A 13378-nucleotide genomic window follows, 5' to 3' on the forward strand; every position below is an offset into this window, starting at 1 on the left:
ATTGATAGTGCTCATAAATTCTCTGAAGCTATCATTACAACCATCTTCCCTACTATGCATATCGCATGGAAGACATCCCAGAATCCTTTGCAGATTGATAGGGGCGTTAGCCTCTGCTTCCCTCTCTTTGAAACTTGCTATGGTAATCTGAATGAGAAATGTCCCTTATAGGCTCACGTGTTTGAGTGGTCCCCAGTCAGTGTTGCTGTCTAGGGAGGCCATGGCACCTTTAGGAGGTGCAGTCTTGGTGGAGGAGGCCACTGGGGTGGGCTTTGAGGGCGTATAGCCTCCTCCCAATTCCTGTTACCTTTCTTTCCACCCCCTGTGTGTGGACGAAAATGTGAGGGGCCAGCTTCCTGCTGTCTGTTCCATGCCTCCCTTGCCACGACAGATTTTATCCCTCTGGAACAATAAGCCAGAGCGAGCCCTCTCTTCCCCAAGATGCTCTCATCCGGGTGTCCGGTCACAGCAACAGAAAAGCAACAGACAGACTTACTGACGTTACATCAAGAAAGGCTGCTGTGGTTGGAAAAAGAGGCCGAGATGCGATCACTGAATGAAGCCACAATAGAGCCCAGTCCAGGAAATCCACGGATGAGGCCATGCGTGGAAAAGCGCTAAGTCACACACTTCCTGATGGGTGCTCACTTGCCTTTGCCATGGTCTCCCGTAGTGATATTTTGTTTGTGTTCCGACAAATAAAGCTTCCCTGAGGATCAGAGCGCAGAGCTAAGCCACGAGTTAGCCACAGAAGCCAGGCAGTGTTGGCACACACTTTGAATCCCAGAACTTGGGAGACAGAGACGGACTGACCGCTGTAAGTTCAAGGCCACCCTGGGATACACCAGACTGAATTAGTCTAAAAGAGAAACAGAGCCAAGTGGTAGCAGCTCACAGCTTTAATCCCAGCACTAGAGAGGTGGAGACAGGAAGTGATAGGGCTGGGTGGAGAGAGGAAGATGAGGCAGGAGGAGACAGGAGCTCAGTGCAGTCTGAAGACGCACTCTGAGGAATCACAGAGACAGGACTGCCCCTCCAGTCCGAGCACTGGTAGAGGTAAAAGGTCTCTCCAGTGGCTGGTCACTCTGCTTCTCTGAGCTCTCACTAGTTTCCCCCACTAATATCTGACTCCGGGTTTTTATTATTAAGGACAATTAGAATTCATGCGCCAGGGAGATGCCCAGCATCCTAACAGACCCCGTCCATGAGGACCCTGACTAAATGGGTCTCACACCTGCAGACCCAGACTATTCTTCACGGTCTGTCCTGGGGTCCATGCTATTTACAACAGAAATAACGCAGGGCTGATGCGCTGCTGGTTTTAACTGCTGTGAGCAATTGGCAGGTTCCATAGCTAGCGACCACCTCTGTCTTCTTGTTGAGCTGCTGCTGCTTCCTGGACGCTCCAGTAGATACTAATAGCAGCAACATTTCTTCTGTTATTAGCTTTTATTCAGAGGGAACTTTCAGTACATCCAGAAAGTTAAAAAAACAAAATGAACAATATTCATAAGATAGTTTCTCTTCTGAAAGACAAATTTGATTTTTACCCCCTCTGGTATTAGTAAGAAATAGGAGGGCTTTAAAAACACAGTTCTTTCTACTTGAGGTTGTTAGAGATGACAGTGCTCTCTGAAAGATCCTCACGTGAACTCCATGGGCTTGGGCTCCCATCTGCATTCACATCATTGACAAAAGGGTCGGGTGTTCTTTGGTTCCTCCTCCCCCCCCCCCCCCGTCTCTCTCTGTCTCTCTCTTTCTTACACAGGTTATCCTTAAGTCCATAGACCCTCAGTCAGGTTTTAGTCTTAACAAGAACAACCAAGGCCATCAGCTTTCCTACCATTCACAGGGCAGAATTTGCTCTGGTTTAGAAACACTGTAAAGACGACGCCACAGAGAGAATGGGATACGGCAATCCAGGGAACCTGCCTGGTTGCTTCCAGTGTACCTCCCTAGACACACACACACACACACATGCACACACAGACGCACACACTCGCTTCCAGCGAACCTCCCCAGACACACACACGCACACGTGCATGCGCGCACACGCTTGCTTCCAGTGTACCTCCCCAGATACACACACATGCACATGTGCACACACAGATGCACACACTCGCTTCCAGCGAACCTCCCCAGACACACACACGCACACGTGCATGCGCGCACACGCTTGCTTCCAGTGTACCTCCCCAGATACACACACACACACACATGCACACACAGACGCACACACTCGCTTCCAGCGAACCTCCCCAGACACACACACGCACACGTGCATGCGCGCACACGCTCGCTTCCAGTGTACCTCCCCAGATACACACACATGCACATGTGCACACACAGATGCACACACTCGCTTCCAGCGTACCTCCCCAGACACACACACATGCACACGTGCATGCGCGCACACGCTCGCTTCCAGCGTACCTCCTCAGACACATGCACACTCACACACACGCACACTTGCTTCCAGCTTACCTCCTCAGACACACACACGCACACTCACATACGCACGCACACACACAGACACACAGTCGCTTCCAGCATACCCCCCCACAGGCAGCTGAAACTATATCATAAATATAATATTGATTCTAATGTTTAGAAAATATCCTACTCTGCTTTTTAAAAATATTAGCAAGGCAAAGCGTTGCTAAAGAAAACCCATGACGGGGTAATGCCATACGTCTCTCCTGATGCACAAGGAAACCCAGACACAGGGCGCAGACCCCCACCATGCTGGCACTCTGGTCTGTCTGTGTCTTTTCTCATTTCTGTCTACAGCAGCCTCAGGTGGAGCATGAACACAGGCGACCCTCAGGACTGTCCGACGCTTCTGCCACCTCTTTTGTCGTATGCGAGAAGCTACAAAAAATTCATTTTGTCTATAACAGACGAAAATAGGTGTCAGGCACCCAAGTTTGAAGATGCCTTTGGACGGGACTGGGTCTCAATTAGCATTTCTTCACTGCTCATGGAACGATGTATTTCTAAAGTGATTTTACTATCTGAGAATCTCTGAAGAGAAATTTAAGCTCTGAAGCGAAGAGAAAAAATGATTTACTAGTAATTCCTGTTTTCTCGGGGCGTGTCACAGGCTTGCTGTTGCTTTGTCCTGTCTTTCCATCCTCTGTGATCTCCAATGTGTAACTGTTCTTTCCCTACATCTTCTTAGAATTTTCCTACAGAAAAATCTCACAGATGGATGAAACCGGAGACCAGCCACCATTCTGGTTGGACTTGGAGAAGAAGGTAGCTGGCCCAAGCTGGGAAAACAAAGTCCCCGCAGCTGCTGGGAAGCGGGGTGGGTGTGTAATGACTTGGCACTGACATGCCTTCAGAAGCAGGAACTACTGGCAGGAAGCCGCCAGCCCTCCAAACTGGTGTGCCCACAGTCAGAACCCATCTTAAGCTAAAGATTTCAGAGCGTACCTGAAAGGGTGACAGGGATGAGTGAGCTACCTCAAAACATTAACCGCTGATCCCTGAGGTTTTGTGTTTTCTAGTTTTTGTTTTTTAAGAAATAAGCCATGCTCACATATTGATTAAATGCTTACTTTTTAAAATTAAAACCAAGCTAGGTCTTAGGAGGGATTGTGGTCTAAGATATGATTTCTATTATTAAGCAGCTTACAATTAATTTGCAGAACTAGAGGGAACTTGCAAAATAATTATCTCTAAACATATAGACCAGAAGCAACTTAATGGTCAAAATCCTCGCCTGTGTGGGAAAGGAATCCCCAAGAAGCGGTCTGCAGGGACGCGCTCCACAAATAATAAGAAAATCCTCCCAGATTAAAGGTACCAATACAGAAAGGTAGCCAAGGCTCCAGGAGTCTGCGAGCTGGACTCCCTGTGGCGTCACAATGACAGGGTTGTCAGTAAGTATCACTCCCGTAGTCTGTGTAATTTGCCCTCACAAACACCCCCTGAGGAGGCTCCGAAGCACCGTGTAAGTATGATCTCACTTTTTGTTCTGTTAGTAATGAAAACAAGTGCCTCATTTTCCTAGATGCTCCCCGAAAACGGAGCGGTGGGGTGAACGGCTGTGGCAGTCTGCGCCTTCTGAGCAGAACCGCCCATCATTATCATGTCAGCTGTGCGTACTTCCGGGAGTCGGGCAAGACAGCCCGTGGACCGCTGACATCCTCCCGCAGGAGGAGCGGACGGCGGGCGAGGGCCACTAGACCTGACGTCACAGTCACGCCTTCTGCTCACCTGCACGCAATTCTGCCCTGAACGGCCTCGGCCCTGCACATGGACTTGGGGGTCTCAGGGAGGAGCTAGAGTAGACAGGGGGAGGTTCCTGGAACGGGGACTCGCTCTACAAAGCCACCACCCACGTTAGAGACAGATGTTCCAGATGTTAGTGGCTGCTGCGGGGTCACCCATACTTCTGCCTGCAACGTTCTCATCCATGCTCTGTAAGTGACCTAATAAACCCACTGGTTCCCCAGGGGGATCTTCGGTGGAAATGAACTCAGTTTTAGTCTTGGGACTATATGAATACCGAGTGGGTAGATATTTTTTATGCGTCTGCCCCCGGGGAGACTTCTCACAATAGTGGCTCAGGCTACTTAGTCACTAGGGGAGTTTGAGCTCTGCGAAGGACAAGTAAGATCATGTATTGACTGAGCCAGCTTTTGGAGCAGCACGAGGTATATTATTTTGGATTGCCATCATCAATACATACTCTACACCCACCCAGCTCGTGAATGCTCCCCGAGGGGTCAAATAAAGAGCCATGAGCTCCCACCAGCTCCCATGAAAGGCTTGCTCTGAACACACGCACATACGCATCACATCCGTGATGAAGGAGGTCGCTTACCTCTTCTAAGGCGTTCCACAGCTCCTCATCAGTGTGCTCATTGAAGGGGTCCAGGTTCTTCCTCATTGTTCCAGTGAACAGAACAGGTTCCTAAAAGCCCAGAAGAGTGAATGGCATCTGACTTTCAGAGCAGAAAAGACAGGCGAACGAACACATCAAAGCTCACTAGAACCATCAGTTCTAACGTTTCGCACACTTATTTACCAGAGGTCATCTCTATTTTAATTTCCCCTCCTACAAAAATGTGACCTAAAATGTCTTGTTGGAGCTCTGAACTCTAGCAAAAGAAACCATGGCGGGGTGCCATTTTAAGGAGGGAAAGAGGGAAAAGGGGAGTTCCTGTTGCTGAGAGCTTTCCTGGAAGTAAACACAGATATATTTATTTGAGTAACATGACATCAACCGAACTATAAAAATGACTTGCCAATCCTGATTAGGATTCTGGAAAACAAGAATTAGCATGATTAGTTGAAGTTTGTGCTTGAGGTGAAAACTGTTCGGTATTTTCTCCTTTGATAAAGCGTCTTCTGGGATCGGAATCTCTTTGAATCCTGTCGGGACGCGTTCTATTCTTTGTTCAAAGAGGATACCAGTTAATGGGGCCAGTGACACCGGATGGGAATGGCCCCTGAGGTTGCATCAGCCAGTCCCCACACCACCTTGCCTGGGCATCATCAGGGTTACCTGTCTGAATGCAACCTCATTACCTTCAAGGGCAAGGTCACCTGAAACCCATTGTGAAGCAAGGTGGCAATACATCTTCCATCCTCGTGTTTCAGGAGGAGCCCACAGGGAAACTGCTCCTGAATCACAGGCCGCCTTCTAGATTTCAAGGGAGCACCTTCTAGGTAGGCTTAGGAAGGCTGTACGGATTTTCTACTAGAAGAGCCTATCAATCTCATAACCTAGACATGCATAGAGGAGAAGAGACCAATTGGCTGTTCTCAGTGAAAGGCATAGATATAGAAATCGAGAAGCCATGGTTCTTCCACAGGTCCTGGAAAACTGCACTTGGGCTATAAATGTGGGAAGTCACCCAGCCTTGAGGCAGGGACTTTAACGCTTATAAGACAGAGGAGGAGGAAGAGAAGGAAGAGGGGGACTTTTCTCCAAAGACATACTGTCACCTGCCTCTAAATTTTAGACTGGCGACAGAAAAATGTGGATGTAGAAGTTCAGTGGTGTACCACTCCCAAATATGTACCCCTCAGCAAAATCCCCAAGCTAAATGACACTATCACTGTATTTTATTTGTGCAAAGTTGATTGGACTACCTTAAGAAATTTGAAAATGGCTATTGAATTGAACTGAACACAAAAGGCTTATCTAAGATTATGCTTAAAATTACAGAATTTAAGAGAGACTAAGTAGCTGCCTACATATGGCGGGAATTTATCCAGCATAAACGTCATTCCACTGGCTTCAGATTTAAAACACACACAGAGACAGACACACATACGCCCTCTCGTGCGCCTGTGAGTGCGTGCACATACACCCCCATGCACTCTAACACACACACACACACACACACACACGCACGCGCACACACACACGCACACACACGCACACACACGCACACACACGCACGCACACACACACACACGAGTCACGATCAGCTCAGAGACTCTAACACACACACACACACGCACACACACACACGCACACACGCACACACGCACGCACACACGCACGCACGCACACACACACACACACACACGCACACACACGCACACACGCACACGCACGCACGCACGCACACGAGTCACGATCAGCTCAGAGACTCTAACACACACACACACATGCACGCACGCACACACACACGCACGCACACACACACGCACGCACGCACACGAGTCACGATCAGCTCAGAGACTCCAGGAGAACGGCAGACTCTGCTCCTGCTTACACGAGGCCCAGAGGGCATGCCGCCATCTACCATCCTTCCTCTCTCTGATGCTCTCCTCACGCACCACAAAGGCTCAACGCCATGGCCGCTATGTCACTCACGGACCCCAAGTGAGTGGCTCTAAGGATGAATGTACGAGGAGCTCCAGAGGTAAACATGGTCAAGGAATCAGCCATGAGAGAAGCGAGAGATGGCCTCGTTGTCTATACTAAAGACAGGTCATTTTCCTTGTCCAGGATAGCTGATGTTACCGTCAGGCTCCTCTCGGACAGCAAAATCCCACACAGCCAATGTCAGGTCTAGACTCGGGCACGACCTCCTAGACTCACGATGCCCTGTCCTGAGCAGCCTGGTTCATGACGAAATGTTCATGATTAGCACAGTAGAATGGCGCTATCTGTGAACAGTCATGGGAATGCACAGTCTGGTCCAGTGCCCCGTCTCCTGACCAGGTCCTCCCGCCTGTCTCAGCCACACCTTCTCCTTTAGGAGGCTCCTTCACATGGACACACCTGAGGACCAGTCAGAGACCCTTCACAGGCCATGCAGAACACAAATACCTGCTCTATCTTGTGTTCTAAATGTCAGCCTCAGCAGAAGGCCCTTGGGAGGCTTGACTATCTCCAGACCATTGTTCACTAAAATAAGGGTCTCTATTAAATCTATACTGCCAATTAAAGAGAATATTGGGCAATCTCTCATGTTTATTTAGCAATATTAGAAGAAAATAAAAGAGCAATTTTCTTTGTTACAACACGCTGGATATATATTTCATAAGGAAAATTTCATCAAGACTTGTTGAACAAGGAGAATGATTTAATGAAACATTAACTGGTTGAAGCTATATTTTCTTTAAAAACAGCAGGCAATTTGTTCACAATGGTTGTTTTACTACGCCAACATATACTACACATGGTGCTCACTTCCTTTATGCACCTGCCAAATAAAAAGCCCTAATATTATCTTCAGAAGGTCATAAAAGCGTTCACAGCAGACACACACTGAGAGAGGAGATAAGGGTCAAGCTAATTTTCAATTCTGATAGGTATTATTATTTAAAGTGCCCACCTCCATGCACTGAAGTTCACAAACTAGGCTTATAAATAAAAAGGGCTGTAAAAACGTTTGCTGGCAGGAAGAACATTTCAGTGTGGAGATCAATGGGAGGAACAGACAACCGAATTTATTAGCATTGGTGCCCTTTCTCTGATGGTACAGTTTTTAATATGGGTTTTATTTAACCTCCAGTTAGCTAGCATGGTAGAATTAGGAAAAGAAATAAATGCATGTGTTCAGCACATCAATAAAATCAGAAGATGAGTATCAAATTTGTTTCTGATCATCCTCAAGTTGAAAGTTTTAAACCTTTGAGTCCCATTCAGTAGCAAGTTTGGCTGTTCCTCACCCCGCGGCTGGCACGTCACCCCAGGGTGGTCTGTCTAAGTGAGAGCACCTGGGGTAGTAAGCCGATAGTCGGGAGACTTTAGGCCTTTTGAAAGCATTGTCTGCAGGCCAGGCCTCCATTATGTTAGGGAGAAACTCAACCCCTTAAACAGCTTCAGACACTTAAGCCAACCAGGGGCCAAGACACTTAAAAATGAACAACATAAAGTTCAACACTCACTTAAATCTTTTTGCGACACAAACTAGGAAACCCCCCTGTCCTAAAATCTGTACTCAGCAGGAGCTGGACTGATGTTTTCACGTGTCTCCCAAGCTCCCTTCTTCTCCAGACCCTTATTTGGGAAGCATCTTTCCTGGTCTCAAAGGTGGAGTCACCTGAAGTCACTCAATCTCAGGTCTTTCTTTTCTTCTTTGAATCCTGTAGCCTCTGAATGAACCGATAGTCGTGCATTTTCAGAAGAAAAGAACATTGTTCGCCCACAAAGGAAGAAGAATTTAAGTCCTGTAAAGTCGCCTTTAAATACAAAAAGGTCACCAGCTCCAGGGAGAAGTGCCTTGGGTTTTAATGAAGACTTCAGTGAGCGGGAACAAAGGCGAACTGCATTAGGCTGGGATCCAATTGTATTTCTTTACTAGTAACAGCAAACCTTCCCTCTTTTCTCTTACACACACACACACACACACACACACACACACACACACACACACACACCATCAGAAAGGGGCCTTAAAGAGACACAATCAGCTCTGCTTAACCTTTTAAACTCATTAAAAGCTTAGGGGAATAAAAAAAAAATAGAGTGGGCTGTTTAAAAAGCACCTGGCTTTTTTGTTTTGGTACAAACAAAAGGAATCTATTAAACATACAAAAAGAATCTGTTTGATCATGACAGCGATTCTGGCTGCTAGTGCACATCAACCCCTGTTGTAAACGGGAAATTTGCGGCGAAATTGCTCTTTGGTTGAAAACATTTCCTTGGTGCCAAAAAGACAGGGCTCTGGTTGTTAAGAAATTCCATCCAGAAAAAAAAAATTGAAATCTACGTTTGCAGATGCTCTCTGATAAACTATTTCCGGAAGCCAGGTTCATCTTGGGACTCTCTTCCGCAAAGTGGGAGGAGTACAAAGGAAGTCCAGGTGTCCACCACGGGTTCTGCTCCAGGTTACAGGGGTGGCTTCGCAGCTGTCTTCTTAGCTCCGCCCTAGTCACCGAAAGGGCTGCAGGGTATCCAGTCCAGACCTGTCACTGCTCTTGGGAACCCACTTGGTCCTTAACCCCTATTTCTGAACTGCCCCTGGGAGGTTCAAAGAAGATGAGACCTTAACCATGACCCAAGGGAGGAGCTGAGAGGAGATCAGGAAGCTGCTGTTCCCCAGAAGATACTGGCCTGGTCTCTCTGGACCTGCCACTCAAGCAGGACTTGTAGCACCATCAACTGTGGCCCCTGCCCCTTTAGGGAGTGGGCGACAGGAGAGACCTGGCTGAGTCCCCTGGCACTCTTTTAGCCCATGATGCACAGTAAATCCTGGTTTCTGCAATGCTTTTCTTTCTGTGCTCAGTGTCACTTGAATTTTTCTGGCAAAACAATCTTCACAAACCAGTCTTTGGGAACCGCCTGGCAGTGCCAAGAACCTCGGGAGAAGATGCCCGCTGGCTGGCTTGACTTGACTTCTGACTTTATTTTCTTTGGCTATAGTTTTGGGAGGCCTTTCTAGGTAGGGCGGATAGAAAGGCAATGACTGAAGTATCTGGCCAGACATCATTTCGTTACAAACATGCATCAAGAAAAAGAATGCAGAGCTTGCTGGTGCTGAATTCTGATGCTTCTACTGTGTAAGATAAGATGAGGTCTCAGTTTCCTTCCTGGCCCTACTTGCCTTCTAGGGTGGCTACGACAAAGGTTCCCCTTCCCCAGGGTATTAATAGGCAGCAGGCCCCAGTCCACCCAGGCAGGGCAGCGGGGCCCAGCGTTTCAAAGGGCAGGCGTGACCAGTGGCTCATGAAATCACTTTTGTGGCTCGTGATCATCATTTTGTCTTTTATATGAACTAGACTAGAATAAATAGAATAGAAAATATCACAGCACAGGGTGGAGTAATTGTGCACTATGAGATGTTTGTTTCTGGGCAGGTGTGTGTGGAGGCATACACAAGACCCTGTTGGCCACGGATCCCAGTTTAAACCAGTAAGATCCAGAGGATCAGGGGATGGGGAATGTCTCCAAACTGCTGTTGAAGCCTGGCTCCCCAGCTTCTGTGCCTTCATTTCCAGCTCTGACAAATGAGGGTGACAACAGAATTGTTGGGGGGTTGAGAGGTTAGGGAGAAACGTGAAGGAGCCCACAGACATGAGGAATGACGTCTCCTGGCCAGCTACAGAAAGGTGAAGGGTGTGGGTGGGGTGGAGAATAAACACAGAGGGTTTCCCGTTGGCTGTCCAGTATTAATGGGCGACCAGACATTGGGAAAAGCCTTGTTCCTGTTGTCCGTCTCTGAGAAGTATCTGTGGGGTTTGGGGGAGTTTGATGACTTTTTTCCCTGTCTCACTAACTTTTATTTATATAAATAATCTGATTTAAAGAAACCCACCGGGATTACAGCAACATGAACTGAAATGTATGAGCCACATCTTTCTAGAATGTGTTCTATACCTAAAGGCCGGTATTCTAATCCTCAATAATAGTTACTATTTCCTGAACATTCTTAAGAACCACATGCTGGGCCACCTCCGTGGTCTTGTGTAGTGGCTCCTTCATGAGGCGTCTGTGCAGGAGCTAAGCTACTGCGGCCAGGTGAGGTTACTTCACGGAGGCCGTCAGAGAAGGAGGGACATACAGGATGTGTTGACATTAAGCACACGCCCTGAAACAGTCTATTCTGGGCGCTTTGTGTGCTGCACGCTTTCTCTAAATTGTTTCTTTTATCAACCAACTCGCATCTGGGAGAGAGGCACAGAGAGGATCTGCGCCCTCCAATGCTTGGTGATCACGGTCTACAAGGATGCAGAGCTCTGTTAGCACCGCTTTGTGAGCGCATTCCCGGGAGCAGATCCACAGAGCATTCGCACAAAGGGAGGGTGGGAACTCATGGAACAGAACCAAACCCGGTGATGTCAAGGTGTATTCAGTCTTCGCTCAGATGTGCTTCCAAAACATTCCCGGCGGAGCCAAGAATCATCTAACGCCGCTTCTTTATTTAGAGTTCTTTTATGTACACGAGCACACAACATTTTCTATTAAGCAGCATTAAAAAGTAGCATGGGGCACGTTTCTAGAGCCTTTCATCCGCAGACGCGAGGACTTTACAGACACGCCTAAGATCAGGTGAACAAATCTTCCCAGATAGCATTGGGGTCTGAACTCCAGTTCTTCTGTAGCCACACTTCAGAGAGCCTCATCGGAAGGGAGACGGCTTCCACTTTTTCTTGTCCTTACAAGGGTTGTGTTTTGGTCTTTACAAGAGCTTGCCGGAATATATACACAACATGAAGACTGCCCCTTAATCAGTGAGTTTTACCATTATTATTACGATGACATGTATGTGAGAATGCACACGCACACGTGTGCCCGGGTGTACTTGGGGAGGTGAGAGAACAACTTTTGGGACTGGGTTTTCTCCTTCCAGCCCTGTGGGTAAAATGAGAGTTGAACTCAGGCCTTTAGGTTTAGAAGTTGTCTGTCTCACTGAGCTGTTTCGCCGGTCCCTCCCCTCTTTATCACTTTCAGGCTCACAGGTCAACAGTACTGTCTCTACACTTTTACGCAGTGGTCATCAACAGTCGCTGGGCTTTTGTTTTTCTTAGGAGCTTTATCCCCATATCCATTAGACAAAGCTGCTCCCATCCCAGCCTTCCCTAGTCCCTGATGGACGCCATGCTCCTGTGTCTCCACAGAGTTGACCAGTCCTCACATGCGCAGAACCATTTGCTCTCTGTTTTTCTGTGACTGGCTGGTCTGAGCTTTTAGAGTTTTTACCCATGTTGTAGCACGCATCCGAATTTCTTCCTCTTGTAAAGCTGAGAAAGTTCCTACTGTTTGTATAAGCTGTTTTGTCTTCAGCTATTCATCCGTTGATAGACGTGTGGGTGGTTCCCACCTCCTGGTTACTGTGAATGCCACTGTTACAAACACAAGTGAATGGCTATCTCTGTCATTCCCTACATATATATATTATATATATATATATATATAATATGTATATGCATGCAAACACACGCATAGACACATGCGTGGGCATGGAAACACACAGACACATGTGCACAGACACACAGACACACGCACAGATACGCGCGCGCACGCACACACACTCAGACACATGCACAGACACACGCACACACACGCACGTGGGCATGCACGCGCGCACACACACACACACAGAAACACGCACGTGGGCATGCACAGACACACACACATAGACGCGTGCACAGAATGGCAGTGGAGGGGCAGTTCTGTTATTTTACAGGTCAGCGTAGGAAGGAATAGATGAAGGGGTTCTCTGTCCTTTATAATAAAACAAACAAACAAAGGCCCATGATTGGCGCACGCTCAGAAAGCAGGGCGGCTTGGCCTTTTCCTTCGTCTCCTCTCTGTATTCCTCACGTCAGGGATGAGTGTGCGTGGGGGAGGGGGAGAGGTTCCCCAGCTCCCCTTGATGGCCAGATGATTACATGCCCAAATTGAAGCCCCAAACAGCAAGCCTGGGGCTGAATCCATGCAAGCGTCCAAAGCGGGGGCAGGAGGAAGCCATCGGGCTCCACAGCTGCAGGCGGCAGGCCTGTGGGGTCAGGCCCCGTGCTGCCCGTGGCCGTCTACATAGAGGATAGCAATTACTCAATAAAGACTTTCTGAATTATGCTGGGTACAACTAAAAGCAACTCAACAAGAAGCTAAAGTAAACTAAGAGCTTCTGGTGTGTACGTAATCCAGTCTCTAGACACTGCCTAGAAGTCTTCAGCTGTGAAACAGCCAAAAAAAAAAAAACAAAAAAAAAAAACCCAGGTCAGCCCGGGAGGAAACGGCAACTTAAACCTCTACTACCAGGGCGGCCTGTGTGAGGCGCCCAGCCTGCACTGAGGTAGCCAGCCTTCAGCACAGTTCTCAGAGGTGACACCACAGTGCCCTGTCAGTAGTACCTAGAGATGCAAGCCTTTCCAGGTCTCCCCCAGGACTCTGCTCCCTCCCCAGTTAACAGGCACATTCTGGGAGTATCTACACAGCCCGTCTCTGCTCCACAGA

General features: G+C 48.0%; 1 protein-coding gene across 1 annotated transcript in view; it reads right to left on the bottom strand.

The window, feature by feature from the left end:
- Abcc4 (ATP binding cassette subfamily C member 4 (PEL blood group)) overlaps positions 1-13378 on the bottom strand; it is a 204686-nt gene that overhangs the window by 23112 nt on the left and 168196 nt on the right. The window contains exon 27 of the mRNA XM_075949138.1: positions 4835-4924. Within this exon, the coding sequence (XP_075805253.1) occupies positions 4835-4924 (90 nt within the window). The remainder of the gene's footprint in view (positions 1-4834; positions 4925-13378) is intronic.

Source organism: Microtus pennsylvanicus, chromosome 15 (genome assembly GCF_037038515.1).
Source record: "Microtus pennsylvanicus isolate mMicPen1 chromosome 15, mMicPen1.hap1, whole genome shotgun sequence".
Lineage (NCBI taxonomy): Eukaryota > Metazoa > Chordata > Mammalia > Rodentia > Cricetidae > Microtus > Microtus pennsylvanicus.